At 37.4% G+C, this 18,576-nt stretch overlaps 1 protein-coding gene across 1 annotated transcript in view; it reads right to left on the reverse strand.

Moving 5' to 3' along the window:
* Smp_175780 (sex-determining protein fem-1, putative) overlaps positions 1-13,686 on the reverse strand; it is a 36,449-nt gene extending 22,763 nt beyond the window's left edge. The window contains exons 1-6 of the mRNA XM_018794599.1: positions 13,638-13,686; positions 10,938-11,142; positions 10,841-10,896; positions 7,931-8,110; positions 6,877-7,030; positions 97-236 (exon numbers count right to left, since the gene is read on the reverse strand). Of these exons, the coding sequence (XP_018647049.1) occupies positions 97-236; positions 6,877-7,030; positions 7,931-8,110; positions 10,841-10,896; positions 10,938-11,109 (702 nt within the window). The 5' untranslated portion in view covers positions 11,110-11,142; positions 13,638-13,686. The remainder of the gene's footprint in view (positions 1-96; positions 237-6,876; positions 7,031-7,930; positions 8,111-10,840; positions 10,897-10,937; positions 11,143-13,637) is intronic.
* Positions 13,687-18,576: the final 4,890 nt, after the last annotated feature.

The raw sequence follows: 18,576 nt of genomic DNA on the forward strand, positions 1-18,576 counted from the left end.
AAATCATAACACCGATTATAATCTCTGACATTTAGTTCGATAGTGATATACTATTTCATTGTATCTTGTCAAATGTGAACAATGCAACAAACTAACTTTTTTGAAAGCTGCATTCGCACCGGACATAATTGGTAATTGACCATATTCATCTTTACGCATAATAGCTCGATGATTTAATAATAATTGTAAACATTTCAAATTACCACTTTCTGTGCAATCATGTAATGCAGTGTTACCTTTGAAAAGAAAAGTAATAGAAAACGAAACATAAATTAAAAATATAAAAGCTGAATTGAAGTGAAGTATGTTACAGGTAATCACTTGCTTTTATGAAGCGAATAGGTTAAGGAGCAGTGGCTCAATGGTTAAGGAGTTTGACTTTCAATCAATAAGCTGCAAGTCCGGACTCACTCCATCTACTATGGTTAGGATAACCGAGTAATAGTATATCAATAGTTCTCATAATTAAAGTATGGCTTGAAGCCAAGTACACGATTATGTACATAGTAAATGAGTTAATAATGACAATAAAAAAATCTCCTACCTATTACACACCAATTTCCTTTGTAGAATAATTTAGTATATTTGAATCATTGGTTAGAAACAATGGTTCCCAATTCCAATTCAATTAATTTCTACGACAGAATGGAACCTATCTACTATCAGTAAGGTGATTAAGACATTTGTGAACAGATCATATTTCAAAAGTCCATTGTTTGCATCAGACTGTTCAATATTGTTCAATATTCTCATCAAGATCAGTGTATATACATGATCAAAAAATTTATCAATCGTAGTGGATACTTCTAACGTACACTTCTGATGAACAATAACCATTATTAGCAAAGATGGATAGTGGCTAGCAGTGGAATCCAGGACGCGCGCTACTTAGTCCTATTTGGGACTCGTCAGCTGGATGTACCTGCATCTCAGACTTGTTGATGTTCACTCTGAGACTCGAACCCAGTACCTTTCGCTTCAAACGCCATCGCGTTATCCACTCGGCCACTGAGTCCTGATAGCCACTTGCTTGTGCGATGGGGTGAAGTTTGAATTCACTTAGTATTGTTTGTTTGAATCTTCCCATTGATGTTTAGGACTGCACTCAATCAATCTCCTATTGGCATATGTGCACACTGTGGGTAACGCGATGGCGTTTGAAGCGAAAGACATTGAGTTCGAGTCCCAGAGTGAACATCAACTGTGAGATGCAGATACATCCAGCTGAAGAGTCCCAAATAGGACGAAACGCGCGTCCTGCATTGCACTGCTAGCCGCTATCCGTCTTTGCTTATAATGTTCGTGAAATAAGGCTATATAGAGGCAATACGCACAGTATGCACATATGCCAATAAGAGACTGACCAGTTGCAGTCCTAAGCATCAATGGGAAGATTCAAACAAACAATACTAAGTGAATAACCATTATTATCGATTCTTGAAATAATTTCGCCTTATATACAATCGTTCTTCACCATCAGCTACAACATAAAAGCAAATAGCTACTTTTTACAATATTGTATCCATAAAACAAAATGTGATGTTTTTCATTGAATAACATCGATTCTCCTAGATTCTCTTGTGATAAATGATTGACATTTTGCAAAAAGATATTCAATCATTGAGAAATTTATACTGAATACTACTTATGAATTTCCGATTTCCGTCATGTCGTACACTGCACTCTTAATATATTGATAATAATACCCACTTTACTTTTCTCATTGAAGCTTGAAATAATGGTTTAATGTTCTTACTTAGTGGGTTAGGGCACCCGAATCTCTGAACATTAGTGTTTCGAGTTCAAAACCCACTCGCTACACTTCAATTTGATCAACTGGATGGTAGTAGTTCATGATTTTCTCCAGGAACCGACATTAGTGAGATAATTACAGGGAACTGAACAACTGATTCATCCATGTATGGAACTCCTCAGCAATGTGGACCCACAATATCAGATGAATCGTCATTCGATTCGATATCCTATGGCTTAGGCGCTCTCTGAGAGACCTGAATGCCATAGTTCCAACCCCCGAACGGATAAAGGATAACCATGACTGAGAAGTTGTATACTGAGACGAAACAACTGTCTAGTTCCTCCTCTTGGTTTTTAATGGTTGCCTAATAAAGGTCAGTTTGTTAAACCATGTAAACCACATAATTCAGAATTTTCCATAAACTCATATTAAGGATATTAGCACAGCTGTGACCTAAACAAAAGCATATCTAGAATTCGATTATTAAGAATCGGTACTTCTGTTATGTAGTGGACGAGAACACAAGTGGGGACAACCACATGTCCACCCAGAACCCAGAACGTCCAACGCCTGCGCTCCACAGACCTGCTGAGCCATCTACATCCAATGTCCGCCTAGCAGCCGCACGTCCCATCGCTCCTCTCCGTGAACAGCACGCGCTACAGCGAACACCGCACCACCAGAACACTCCACTCGACGTCACCTTCCCGCACCAGACTGCCCCGACTAGCACTTCAGCTCCAGGTCCCCAACGGCGTCCACAGAACAGCACTTTTCCCCCTTTCCTGGTTGATAGCGACACCAAATGTAGTGAATGAGAACACAAGTGGGGACAACCGAATGTATTTCAACACAAAATTATAGAATCTCTTAGTAAACACTGAGAAGCATACAGCAAATTCTTCATTTGCAAAATGTTAATCACATGTCTCAAATTTGATTGTTACTTCTACAAAATGTCAATCAATCGTCCCTGACTTCATTGTTCTTTCATCTCCATACCAATCACTATCTGTTCTCGTTCTCTTTCATTCGATCTTCTTAACCTTCTACCACCAGACATTTCACTTTTGATTGATGATATATACTACTTATATCTGTCAACATTAGTAGCACAGACCACAGTACTACTACTAATTATTATTAGTATTATTATTATTAAAATTGTGTAAGTAAAAATTGATCACGTAATGTTCTCTTTTGGATATCTCATGTAGATATGAAATTATTGTCAAGCGAAAAATTTTGTGCTCATTAAACTAATGCGTTATAAATCGATTTTTTCGCTCTCTCTCTCTCTTTCTCTTTCTTGTTCTCTTCATCGATTTATACATAATTGAGAAGATTAAACTGAAAATGTAATTGATTAAAGCTAAAAACGCAAATGACATCAAGTGATTTTATTTTTTTTGTGTGTAGTTATCTAACATGTCACTAGTAATCAAATTGAATACAAGCCAGTAACTAAGTACATAACTTGTATCTTATTTATTTATTTAAAAACATAAATATTGGTACAAGGAAGCACCAGATACATATGCACCGCACAAATCTCATTCGATTTGTGTGAGGGCTGTAATACTGCCCGGGTGCTCAAACCGAAGCAGGTGGTTTACTCAAAGGGCCACATCAGGAGCCTTCGACCTAAAGGTCTAATCCACAAGGCAGTGGAGCATCGTGAGGAGATGCAGTCCCATGGTAGCCGGTGACCAACAACTGGTTCATACGCCATTCGTTCCTTCAGGATACTGGAGCCCATGTGCACCATTGGTTTGGAATGAGTGTGTTCCAACTCCCCTAGGTGGACTCCCCGTGTCCACCGGCTCGGTTAAAGCGCCGGACATTTGCTTTTCGTCCTCTCAATTTCGTAAACAACTTTCTGGCCACGAGAAGCAGTGAGTAAGACTTCCCTGACAGACGCTATATACGCGTGGTCATGTGAGAGCATTTGGAGAGGGAGAGCGTACTCTCCCCACTCTCGGCCGTACCAGGGCATTTGGGGGCCGTATATATATATATATATGCTTGGGCCATTAAACCACTGGGCCATCTCTGTTATCATTACAATATTAGTCTGGTTATAAAATGCTATGTTTACAGCACATCAGCTAGAACAGTTTTTGCTCATGATTTGTGAAACTTGGCTCCCTCGCGCTGATGTTGTTTGATGGGCTTTTAGCTCCATCATCGATGTCTCCAAAGGAGTGCTATGATCCGGTGGTAACATCAAGTTAATAATACCGACGTTCGGTATAATATGTTTAAGCACAGTGGTAATGATTTAATTGATAGCATTATTTTAAAACAGTGACTTTAGTGTCTTGATTATGTCTTACAAATTTTATCCGAATCGCATACTATTTTCTGACGCAGGGACTGGGTAGAAAGAAGGGAAATGTGGCCAATTTATGACAGAGTGGGATGGTAAAAAAGGCAGCTGTATATGATTGCTACTGTCAGTTCATCATAATTCCTTAGTGGAAGTCTTAAAGATGGAGCAACTCAGTGGCTTCGAGCATTATCGGGTTTCTTAGAATAGAATTCAATCGCGATCCTGATGTAATTTGCGACCAAATTTTATAATAGTAAGATGATCTTCTCTAACTGAAAGAATCCTTTCTTTGCGTACTTCAAATAAACTGTACCTATAAATAAATATCACTTCTTTTCATTTCTGTATTGGTTATTCATCTCCTCTCCCACTTATTTCATAACAACACTATTGATTCATTTAAGTGACCCATTTCTATATTGGTTCCCGAAAGCATCAGAATTTATGTGCTTTGAACAAATAAGTTTCAAACCATATATTTGGCCTGGCAGTTAATTCTACTACTAATTAGTTGTCCACTATTGTAGGAAGTAGGGAACGGATCTTAAAATTATGCGTTTTAAACAGCTAAAAATCGAAGGGCTTTAAACCAATAAACTATTGCTCCTGCACTATTAATGATCAAGGAAATTTATCACATCAGTATAGTGGGATTTGTAGAGATTGTAGAATCTCCATAGGTTAAATCACGAACTTATAATAGCTAAACCACTAACCACTGAAAACCTGGAAGTACTAGACGATTGTTTCTCCCCAATATAAGATTACTCAGAAGTGCGTATCCATGATCCAACGTCCGAGAACTGAATCCAGGAACTTCGACCTTACGCGCGTGAAAGCTTAACCTCGACACCACTGAGAGAGCGATCCGACGATGTACAAGTCTAACTTTAACTAATAAACGAGATATCGTTATTTTTCTACCATTATGTGTGTTACTGTTATCCAAGATCTACTACTACAAAATTTCTTGCTTGATAGTAGTCTTATATCTACATGAGACATCTAAAAGAGAACATTGCGTGATCAACTTTTACTTAGAGGATTTTAATAATAATAGTAATAATAATAATGTTATTAATAAATATAATTAGTAGTAGTACACAGGTACCGAGTTTTAATGATCGAATTCTAGATATGCTTTTGTTTAGGTCACAGCTGTGCTAATATCCTTAATATGAGTTTATGGAAAATTCTGAATTATGTGGTTTACATGGTTTAACAAACTGACCTTTATTAGGCAACCATTAAAAACCAAGAGGAGGAACTAGACAGTTGTTTCGTCTCAGTATACAACTTCTCAGTCATGGTTATCCTTTATCCGTTCGGGGGTTGGAACTATGGCATTCAGGTCTCTCAGAGAGCGCCTAAGCCATAGGATATCGAATCGAATGACGATTCATCTGATATTGTGGGTCCACATTGCTGAGGAGTTCCATACATGGATGAATCAGTTGTTCAGTTCCCTGTAATTATCTCACTAATGTCGGTTCCTGGAGAAAATCATGAACTACTACCATCCAGTTGATCAAATTGAAGTGTAGCGAGTGGGTTTTGAACTCGAAACATTAATGTTCAGAAATTCGAGTGCCCTAACCTCTAAATAAGAACATCAAACCATTATTTTAAGCTTCAATGAGAAAAGTAAAGTGGGTATTATTATCAATATATTAAGAGTGCAGTGTACGATATGACGGAAATTAGTATCATTAATCGGTTTAAACTGCAACTAAATAATCCACACCGTACATATTCGTATGTCCAATGTCAAGTCATACCATATTTTGAATGAGAGATGTTGCTAATAAGTAAAATAAGTCTTGAATCTGTGGTCCAATGATTGAAATCTGAATACACGACCTAGGGAGTCATGAATTCATTTACTATCCTTTAATATAACATAAATAATTTTAAAATATCGTCAGAAACGATTGTTGAAAGTTGCGGAGAGTGGTCATTGAAGATAACAATGACTTAAGTGTTTAGCTTTTAAAACAAAATATCATCGAGTTACAATGTTGATTGATATAATTCATTCTGAGTAACTTGTTAGTTTTATACTGGATTTCATAACTCATTTGTAACTAATGAGCTGTGTGTTACATACGCTAAGTTGGTTTACGGTGATCCGTTCAACTAAGTATGATTTTCTCTTTTGTACAGTAGACGCGAATAAATCGAAATTTGATAAGAAGACTATGATATTCCATTGATGAATCTGTCATGATTGACCTTGATTACATTAAGTTTGAAATAAACTAAATTAACTTATTCGCCAGGTACTTTCTTATGAGTCACAATGTCCAAAGTGAAGTAGGTATACCAGGTTTCGAACCTGGAATTTAATAGTTGAAAGTCAAACCCCCTAACTATTAGGCTATTGCTCCACACTAAGTCTTTATACGTTCTTGTAATCACCAATAAGAGTGCGAAAAACGAGACTACAATCTTTAAAACTTATTTGACATGAAATACTAGCAATCTGAGAAATTTATGTTTGGTCCTATATGGAATTGTAGATGTATACTGCTGAATAATATCAAACTATCTCGAGTAGTCAAGTGTTCCTCAGTTTCCTACAATTTTCCAGGCAATATTAGTTTGTAACCAAAACTGACTTCAAATTATATTAGCCTATCGTGTCACTGTGTCATTGACCTTCGTTCGTTTACAGAAAAATCGTAATTAGCATCAACAATATCATTATTTTATTCATGTATGATTGTATCAAATTGTTAGTTACTTAAGAGATAGACATACAAATATACAAGGAAATTTATAGACTAACCTTTAGCACTTCTTCGATTAACTCGAGCATTTTTACTAAGTAGATATTCTACAATACTATCATGACGACGATAACAACTAATCATGAGACAAGTATGACCGTGACGATTTGGATTTTCAATATTTGCTCCATGTTCAACAAGATATCGAACAACCTTTGTAGAATGAAAAAAAGAAAGAATTATCTCTTTTTTTTAAAAAAAAGTACGAATCTTGTACAAGGATGCACTAATTCCAAGTTACCACTTACCATACACTCAACCATGGTTTTACTCACTGTATCACCATTGAAAAGAATTTGAGCTGTCACTCTGTTAATCATCTTAACGGTGTTTTGAGCAATCCGTTTTGGTACATGTGGATTCTGTAAGGACTGGCTCCATATAGATGTTATGTAGTAAGTTTTTCACAAAGCAGATGGATTAGTGTCCAGCAGTGGAATTTGGATGTGTCGTTTTGTCGTGACTGACACTCACCAGTTGCATATACTAGTATGATAATGTTAATATTCACACCTAGATTTAAACCCATTCCCTTTCGTCTCAAATGCCCAATGCACAAGCGAATGGTTATCTGGACTCGATAGTTCAGTAAATAAAGCATTGGGCATTTGAAACGAAAGGGAATGGGTTTAAATCTGTGTGAATATTACCATTAGCATACTAGTATATGAAACTGATGAGTCCCAGTCACGACGAATCGACACAAATCCAAATTCCACTGCCATACACTAATTCATCTACTCACTTCAGTCCCATCAGATACAAACTATGCTCCGAAAACGCTTATTCAAACACTTGAAACCTACGCATATTTTATCTTCCCATCATCATTCGGTAAGCTTCTTGACAATAACACAAAGTGTACAGTATGCTTTTGTTTTATAGAGACAAAGAAAAGGTTTATCAAGTTTGAGAATAAATAACGTATAGAAATTGATGATTTAAATCGATCAGTTCAAAAAAAGCGACTGCATATCACTCAAATTTTAACGTGGAAAAGTTTGTAAACATAAAAAAATCAAGTGATCATATGTTGCTGAAAAAGAAACATACTTGTTCATGTCCATCAAAGCAAGCAGCACGAAGAGCTGTTGAATTAGTAATTGTTGTTCGATTAACGTCTGCACCACGACTAATTAACAATTCAACTAATTTCAAATGTCCAGCTGCTGAAGCACACCATAATGGAGGTACACCTTCTACTTGTTCACCTTCAAATTCTACAACACCAACCTGAGGGGAATATACGAGCAAAAAAGAATGAGTTACCCTTCATTATGTAAATTCTATGACCACAAATTTAAGTAAGATACATTTTTAACAAAAACATATGTCCAGTAATATGATATAATATTATATTATACGCCCATTTTTCCTGTCACCACAATAAGGATCATTTATGACTGCTGATATAGCAAAGATGGAATGTGGCTAGTAGTGGAATCCAGAATGCAAGTTTTGTCCTATTTCTGACTCGTCAAGCGAGTGTACTTGCATCCCAGAGTTGATGTTCACTTTTGAGCTCGAACATAGTACCGTTTGCTTCAAACACCATCATGTTATCTGCATGGCTACCGATTCCAGGTAGCCACTCAATTGTGCAGCAGGCATGAGGTTTAATTAAATTTGAAATGGTTTAGATTATCCCTTGTTGTTATTTCTGACTGAAATCCGACCAGTCTTGATTGCCATATGAATCCCGGAGTGAAAAACTCTGGGATGCAGATACATCCGGCTGACGAGTCCCGAATAGAACGAAACGGGAGTTCTGAATCCCGCTGCTAGCCATGTTTCATCTATTCCATATCAAATTGTGTCGTAATGGCTATATCGAGGCAATCCATGCAGTATGCCCATATGCCAACCAAGACTGATCAAATTTCAGTCAAAAATATCAATAAAGAAATAATCAAAACCACTTCAAATTGAATTACATTTGTGGTTGTATTGTCTCCTAAGCTTTTCCTCAGCGATGGTCAATTGGTTAAAGGATTCGGTTTCGAGCAAGTCTGTGTTGTAGTTTTGAGACCGGCTTTACTTACTTTGGTGTGGACTGTCAGATACTATCATTATCCTTTTTACATGGAATTTATTGGTTGAAACTAAACACATGAACATGCGCTTGCTTACTGGATTGTATTTAATTAATTCTCCCACTCCCACATTGTATTTACGAAAATTCTTGAATAATTGGGTTTAGAAAGGTCAAGACGTTATTGTGACAAAAAGATTACTGCTAAACGTGTATGCCACATAAAGAAGTCCTTGATGTAAAACGAAGAAAATCTAAATTTTTACTTTTTATGATTGTTATTCCAAGTCAGTCGTGGTTAATGTATGGTCAGACAAAAATGTGTACCGGCTCAATCTGCAGATACTGTGTCCACTCCTATTTACTATTGAAGTCACTAACTTCTAGTATGAGCCATGTTGGCAGATGCAGACTACCTGGTTGGGGTCCGCGTGACTATCGTAACCAATGGTTGGAGACTCTAGGTGACATGGCTCAGATTCGATCACAATGGCTTAGGTGTATACACTCTTTATCTTCCCTTAAACCTTAAGATTAAAATTGCTTCATAACTTTCTTCCTTCCTATACTATATCCTTACATACAACCTATCTTTTATATACTATCACCACTAAATTAATTACTTCTATGAATCCGGTGTTCATCTTGTTGTGCTAACGAGGTATGGCAACTTGGACCGATGCATAAATGTGCCTGGTCCTACGTTGTAGCTGACTGACTGACTATTTACTATACTCATTAGCGGCACAAAGTAATGTGAAAAGTAACATGAAAAATTTATTGAAAATTGATTTCAACATTTTAATTGTGCACTACATTTATTTAAAAGAAAACAGAAAATGAGATGTACTAGCCTATGAGTAACAAAAAAGATTACTTCATCAAAATTGAGGAATTACAATATTGACCAAGGGAAAATATAGTGCTTTATTATCAGTGTTGGAAAATAATGTTTACAATTTACAAGGTTGTTAGAATATCAAAATTGTTAATTCAAAATCATCAGATACATTAGAGAAGTGGCTTTATGGTTAAAGGAATTGATTTTCAATTGATAAATCTTCGAATACCATTGCATCTATTATGCTTTCGGCAACTAAGAAGTATCATTAGATGTATTATTATTATTATTATTTAAACACAAATATTGGTACAAGGAAGCATCAGATACATATGCGCCGCACAAATCTCATTTGATTTGTGTGAGGTCTGTGATACTGCCCAGGTGCCCAAACCGAAACAGGTGGTTTTCTTAGGGGGCCACATCCGGAGCCTTTGACCTGAAGGTCTAGTCCACAAGGCAGTGGAGCATCGTAAGGAGATACAGTCCCATGGTAGCCGGTGACCAACGATTGATTCATACGCCATTTGTTCCCTTAGGATACTGGAGCCAGCCCATGTGCATCATTCGTTTGGAATCAGGGTTTTCCAACTCCCCTGGGTGGACTCGCAGTGTCCACCAACCCGGTTAAAGCGCCGGACATATATGTATTTATATATGTAGTATTGCTTAAAACTGAGTGTACTGATATATACATACTTTCTAAGTGAATTGCATTTAAAAATGAGTTGCAGATACAGTGGCTCTAATAGTATAGTTTAAAAATCAAATACAGTGAACACTTGTTCAATAGATTTGTGAAAGGACAAAGTGAACATGCAATTTAAATATTGCAATAATTTAGAACCATCTAAATTCAAGTAGATATGGATGATGGCTTGTAGTAGAATCCATGGCGCTCGTTTCGACCGTTTTGGGACTTGTCAGGGACTAGTCCAAGCAACCAATATAACTAAACTTAATTGGATACTGACAAAATAGGAGAAAATGTCATTTTTGAAAAAGCGGAGAAATCTAATAGTAATTTAATCGCTAATTACGAGTGGAACAATTTCTGTAAAAAGTGAAGCTATACAATATAAAAACTAACTTGTTCAACATCTGCTCCATGAAAATCGATTAAGTATTCAGCAACATCTAAATGTCCTATATGACATGATTTAAAATGAGAAAAAAAGCAAATTTACCATTTCTACATGCTACAATGAGACAAGTTTGACCATCAAGTGAATTTTTATGAACTACTTGACCAACAGAACGTGCACATTCTTTTAATGACTTCAAATCACCAGAGATGCAATAATTGAAAATATTTTGCTCTGTAACAAGTCTACTTTCTGTTTTAGAAGCAGTAGCCATCAAATAGTTCAACGTCAATATCTACTTATGAACCTGCTAATATGAAATAAAAACAACATAAGATAAACTTATAGACTGATGGCAAATTTGTCTAAGAAAAGATTGCTGGTAACAAAAAGCCAAATGACAGAAATATATAAGTAAAACACCAACTTTGTAATCTACGAAAAGATGGAAAAACTTTGTATGCTAACGAAATATTGGTTTGGTACAATCTTGTCAGTTGACGAAGTGGAATTTCGTCTCAATTTTTAAATTTAACTTATTTACTACGTATAGGACTACGTACTAACCTCTAAGTTTCATTAGCACCATCTGGTAACCAAACTGGAGCGCGGTTTAGACCCATGACTAATTGGTTATAAATCCGTTGGTCATTAAAGTTTGCTAGTTGAAAGCACTTTTGGGCATTGGAAACCCGAAGTATGAATCACCCAAAAGACAATCTGATACAGTTGAAGGCGGAAAATCATATGTGGTTTAAGTAATCGGCTATAAGTCACATTCTCGTATAAGAACTATTCATTTAAAATGGGTCCAGGTTAAGACCTACAATCTAGTGATTTAGAGCGATTTGACTCTAAACGTTGAGTCAGAAATTAAGGTAGTAGCAGATAGTATGGATCAGGATGAAGTCAGTCATCGAAGCCCTCTCAAAGCTTCATTTCCCTTGCTTTACTATTTTCATAGCAAAATAAAACTAGTAGTCCCAGTTTTGATTAACACATGAATAATAAAATGAATATGCTCTCTCGAACCAGATGTTTGATGGTGCTGTCATAAACTATTCTCATCAGCTCTAAATTATTATTTCAGGTTTAAGAACAGTTTAGTTTGGCGGTAGCACGATTCTGCTCAGAATCAAGTAAGCAAGAAACGATCGGTCGGAGAACTGTCCTGATTTGTTTCTTTTTTGACATATGTAAATAAATAAGTTAGTCTGTCCTGACCCATATTTGTTCCGATCGTGAATCTCATAATTTCACCAAACGTATAAGCTTATTCAAGTTAACTGAAGATACAGATAAGTGATTTTTGCAGAAAATATAGTGTAGACAACCTAATGAATGATTTGAGAATACTCTTTATGGACTACGTTACGAACGTTATAGAACAGTGAGCAAGGAAGAAACATATTCAGCTAGTGAAAGGTCTGGAGAATTACATAGCTGAAAGCAAATTTCCAATCTATTCCAAAAGGAATGCCCACAATTTCTCAAGTGTTGAACTAGATAAGGAAAAACTAGATTACCCTTAAGTATGAGATTCCGTGATACCCGGAATCACTCTAACCACAGATACAGATATACAGTTTGGCAATCTATATAGTCACACGGGATTTAGTCGTGAATTCTGACCAACAACTACAACGTTTGAAATTAAAGACTGTTGTTACCAGCATAAGAAGAATAAATTTAATCACTAATGCATTTTTACAAAGAAGCACAAATACGTTATCAACGTGCTCCTAAAGGATGGGAAGTTATTGATTAAGAAACCTGACAAAGGTTCAGTTGTCCTCAGTAAAAGTGATTATACTGACAAAATGGGTGACATTAAAGTCTCAAAGACTAACTAACCAGAAAGTAAAAATGAGTAATCTACAGTGGACTCAAGACATCAATTCTCTTGACAAGTTTTTATGAACACGAACTATTGTAACATCATGAATTTTTATAATTAATCAGGCAAACTTCACTACCCACTATCCAGATCGGAGTATTAGAATTGATGGGTAAGTCTATAATTTATGGACAACCTTTGAGCGACGCTAGAGCCGCTTCTAGAATGTTCGTCTACCAACTAGGAATAAATGAGGGCTGTAAACCAGTGTGGGGAATTATGATTGTTATCTACAGTTGATGGTTATGGTTAGGAACTACATTCAGGGCTTTTATCACGAACTGACATCAGTTAAAATGCCAAGACATCATTTGGCCAAATGGGTAGATGAATTTTGCGCCAGAATCCAAAACCTAATATCCTAAATCTGAGTGGTCTGTTAATAAATTATAGTCTCGCCGATTGATGTTCTATAAGACTATGTTCAGTCGCACAGCGTTGAGTGAAGTTTCCAAAACAGTTATACATAGAATGTATACTTGTGCTTTTATAAACTACGAAATCTGAAAGTATTATGATCGGTGAGTTGTCGTTCTCCAATAGGATAAAAAAACCGGTTAAGTATAAATGGTTGGTTGTATTACGTCGAATTTAACACCCTATGTAGATACTATACTCGTTAGTAGAAATTATTCTTATCTCCGTTAATTTTATTAATCTCCACTATCTAGGGAAATTCGGAGGTAAAATCTCAACATTAAACATATAGGTGACCTTAGAAATTACTTGGGTTTTAGGAGTCATTTAAAAACGGAAATAGCTAAATCTACTCAATAACTCATAGGCATATACAAGGAAGGAAACATTGGGATACACCAAGACTGATTGACAAGCCCATTTAAATGACTAAATTGACTTTCATACTGAAAATGGAACTTTGTAGTGATTTTATTTCAGAAATTTACCAGATTTTCGTCTTCAAACAAATACTTTGTAGGATGAACCTACTCACCTGACCGTACGATCCCAAACAGAGCGCTCAAACTTTCCGATTATCAATAGATTCAGATTCAAGTTTGTTCATTGTGGAAAGACTGAGAGTTAGTTTCCACCCTTTTCTAGGGAGCTTACATGGGTCTCTTGCTTTTTCTTGAGTGAATCAGTTCAAATTTTGGACACTTTCATTCCGTTGTAGGATCCAACAGCCTATAGGGGTTAATAGATCCCCGAAGTCAATATCTCTGTAAGTCTTTGACATTTGGTACTGACCGCGTTATTCTTAATAGACCACTCTAGCTGAAAGCGCTTGGTCATGCATCTGCACCAGATCACGAGTGGGTACGTTGTGCTTCACATCTCGTACGACCGCTAGCCAGCTTAGATTGATCACGTATCGATATATCGATAGCCTATCAAATATATCTTGGAACCTCTCCTCTCCTGACTTTTGGTTTGACTGGGTTGGCACATTTCTGTTATAAAAGGTGGTGCTGGTTGAGGCTTTGTCAAACCTCGGATACTTGTGGCATCTTTAGGCCAATTACGCGGCGATGAAACCTTCATACCAAATGAAGTTCATCCGTTCTTGGCTTGTAAACTTGTCCGACATGTCCTCCGAGTTAACCTGACTTAGGCGTCGGAAATAGAGAATGCATATCAGGTCCGAGGTCATCACATATTACCCTATATATCATTATTAAATCTCATTTCACAATAAAATAGCCCAATGAGGTCTAACTTTGAAAACTTCACTGTATATTATGAACTTCAGAATTCCGGAATAATGTCGATAGCCGTTATTTATACTTCCTCAAAGATGTATGAGCCTGGTCTGGATCTTATTAGGTTTGTGCACACAGTGGTATGTTTAACCACAACTCGATAAATGTTCATTACAAGACTCATAAGATCCCTGACTCCTTTGTAGACGCACTAATTAAAAGGGACTGTCGTATTTTCCTTCCGAATATATTTTTTAGTACTGATCGTTTAATTACTCATCAAGACTACTGTTATCGCTTTAAGTGAATTTATTTCTATTGAAGTAATCCTCAAGAGTACTGCGTTTTTTATAGAGAGGTTTTAACATCTGTACTTTTCGAGTACAAATACAAAAAAACTACGGGCACTGGTATTTATTTTTCCTCGTTGAGTATATCTTTGAGTATTTTTTGTATCTACCGGTGTGAAGGTCTTTTTGTAGCCATCGAATTCTGACATTTGGCCTTTATATTGTTGTTTGGCACAGTATATATACAAACCTCTGTTTTTGTTTGTGTCTATCATCTATCAAGCTTTAAAAGACACTCAATCTAGAGATCAATTTTCTCCGTGAGACCACAAAACGAATTCATGGCGCAAGTAAAACATTCTTGTGGCAGACCTGCATGCTATTTCCCTGTCGATGATGGCATGCAGTGTGACAACTGCAATAAGCGGTATCACAATATGTGCACCGGATTCACACGGGCTACATATAAAAGGTGCTGCCAGCCATTATCACACAGGTTATGCATGGTATTTTGTTCTATAAAGTCTCTACTGATTCCAGAAGCGATTGGGCTGCTGAACGTAGCTAGAAAACTGCCCTCAGATAAACAGGCAGCAGTAAATGAACAGTACTCCGCTTTCTAGGAAAGAGAGAGCGTTACCATTAGCCTAGCTCTGGATTTAAATGAGAGCATAAAGGTGGACCCTATCAGGGAAGCAGATAACAATCATATGAATGTAGGCATAGTGTTATAATTGTGGTTTTGTTGCTATATAAACGACCCAGCTATTCCTATTGCTTAGTATTCTTATACAATGACACTCGACAAGACCCCAAAATCAGAACACGTTGAACAGGAATGAAATTGTATTCAAAATAACAATGGTATGTGAACAGCAATCCGCAATCAGCAATCAGCAATCAATAGTTTAAATATCGTTCATATATTTATAGTATATGCATAGGAAGCTTATAGATTTTTCTGCAATAATATGCCCGGGCTGATCGGTTAAAAATTAACCAATCAGCGCGCAGCAACACCATCATGCATAAAACATGCTTAATCCAATCTATATCCCACTAACACCTCCCCCTTGAGCAGATTCGTAGGATCTGGTGTTAGGGTCCAACTGCAACCGCTTTACTGGTTTGCGCTTCCGGTTAGTCCATCTTCTAGGTAATAAGGACGTTGTATCATCCTTCGTTTGCACCTTGACTGTCCTGTCTGTTTCAGGTGTTTTGAACTCAAAGGTGTCTAGCAGAACATCAAGAGGTAATCTATGCTGCGTTTCGTTGTTGGAGATCGAGGTTGATTTCAGTTGGTTAGTATGACGCACCCAGATTTCTGAACCAATGGACACCTCGTAAACCACATTTCCTTTCTTTTGCACGATCCGACCAGCTATCCATGTAGGATGTTTTCCTCGATAGTCCATAGCAAGTACCTTTTGACCCACACTGAACAATTGTTTTTGTGCCCCAAGATGACTATTGTACTGTTTCTCCATCATCACGTTTCGTTGCGGCCTAAGAGCTGGAGTCGGACGAATGCTGTCAAAATGTGTACGTTTTTTCTGCCAAGTAACGCTTCCGCTGGGGAGACTCCATTTGTTGTCTGAGGGTTCGGTGTCGAACGGTGTATAAACAAGAACCTCTCTAAGATCTCTTCGGTGTCGCCCTCCCCTCTTGATTTTTTTAGAGCACTTTTGAACGTACCAACAAAACGTTCTACCTGACCATTCGATTGAGGATGGAATGGAGGTGTTCGGATGTGCCTGATTCCGTTCTGCTGACAAAATTCTGAAAAGTCTTTTCTGACTTCATCTGACGACACTGGAGTGTTTCGAATTGTCGCTGCTGCTACACTCCGTATTTCTGGAACCTTTTTACCTGTCTTTTTTGCATATGAGGTGGTGTCTAATGATGGACACGACACGTTACACACGCTGTTAATGGGTATATCCATTAATCCAAGCTTTTCTAACATATCTAGACCAAGTAGATCAAGGTTTGGTCGTTCTGTTAGATAGCATACTCCTTTACAGCTATTTCCATTGAAGGAAAATTCACATTGTAATTCACCAACTAGCTTCAGTACACCTCCAGATACGTTTTTAGCCGTTTTCTTGGATGGCTTCATTGGCGGTTTTCCCAGCAAGTTATAAGTCTCTCTAGACACTAGAGTAATATCGGATGCTGTGTCAATTTGAAGACGAACCGCTATACCATTAATCTGGATCGTAACATACTTTCTCCGAATGTCATAGTCTGTTTGAAGGGCTGCTACCAGAGAAAGTGATTTAGATTCGGCTGACTTTATGTGTCGAGGACGTTTGTGCTTCTGCTTAGGCTGGGACGTACGATTTGGAGGACAATGACCTTCTTTATGCCCACGTTTGTTACACATCTGACATTTATGTTTCTTGAATGGGCAGAATCGTACATAATGCCAATCACCACATAACCAACATGCAATCGTTGGTTTGCTACCACTTGTTTTCGGTTTCTGAACTTTTAACCTCGTAATAGCATTGACACTACTGCAGGTTAAATTAGGATTTACCTGTTCAATCAACTGATTGTCGTGTCTGATGTTCTGTAGCCGCTTACACTCATATGTTAACGTTCTGAGTGTGATGTTAGGATCTTGATTCAAACGAGTTAAAGTCTGGTTCTAATCTCAGCATCTTGTGGTGACTGGAGAGCTTTGATGAATATAAGGCATTTAAATTGATCTTCTGTCAACGAGCGTAACTTGAACTTTTCACATTCTCTGTTGACGATGTCTGCTAGAACACCATATTCATCGGCTTCTCGTTTCACCAAATTAAGACACTGGTAGCGCATACTAAACAATGAGGAAGATTCACCGAATATTTCTGACAGCTGAGATACTGTCTCCTCGAAACTGAGCTCTCGAGGTAACTTTGGTAATATATGATCAGCATAGCGTGCATGGTCATGACTTCCCAACTTGCGCATCAACAGTCGAGTCTTCCATGCGTCGTCTTGATTACAGAACTCTATTCTAAATGTGTCTTCCCAACGCTTGAACCACGTGAGAAATATATTGCCACATTCGGGGTCATAATAGAATTCTGGGATGCTGCTGGCAACTGCATCACAAGAAGAAGTACTTGTAGTAGCATGTGAACTCGAGTAGTGTATGTTAAGCTGTTGCGTCAGAGTTTCTAACAGGCGCATTTGTGCGTCAAATTGTGCTTGCTGTTGTTGTAGTATTCGGCTGAGCTGGTCATCTGATATAGGCATTTTGAATGAATTTTCCTTTTTCCCCGTCGCCACTGTTATAATTGTGATTTTGTTGCTACATAAACGACCCAGCTATTCCTATTGCTTAGTATTCTTATACAATGACACTCGACAAGACCCCAAAATCAGAACACGTTGAACAGGAATGAAATTGTATTCAAAATAACAATGGTATGTGAACAGCAATCCGCAATCAGCAATCAGCAATCAATAGTTTAAATATCGTTCATATATTTATAGTATATGCATAAGAAGCTTATAGATTTTTCTGCAATAATATGTCCGGGCTGATCGGTTAAAAATTAACCAATCAGCGCGCAGCAACACCATCATGCATAAAACATGCTTAATCCAATCTGTATCCCACTAACACCTCCCCCTTGAGCAGATTCGTGGGATCTGGTGTTAGGGTCCAACTGCAACCGCTTTACTGGTTTGCGCTTCCGGTTAGTCCATCTTCTAGGTAATAAGGACGTTGTATCATCCTTCGTTTGCACCTTGACTGTCCTGTCTGTTTCAGGTGTTTTGATCTCAAAGGTGTCTAGCAAAACATCAAGTGGTAATCTATGCTGCGTTTCGTTGTTGGAGATCGAGGTTGATTTCAGTTGGTTAGCATGACGCACCCAGATTTCTGAACCATCGGA

Source organism: Schistosoma mansoni, assembly GCF_000237925.1.
Source record: "Schistosoma mansoni, WGS project CABG00000000 data, supercontig 0184, strain Puerto Rico, whole genome shotgun sequence".
In the NCBI taxonomy this organism is placed as follows: Eukaryota; Metazoa; Platyhelminthes; class Trematoda; order Strigeidida; family Schistosomatidae; genus Schistosoma; species Schistosoma mansoni.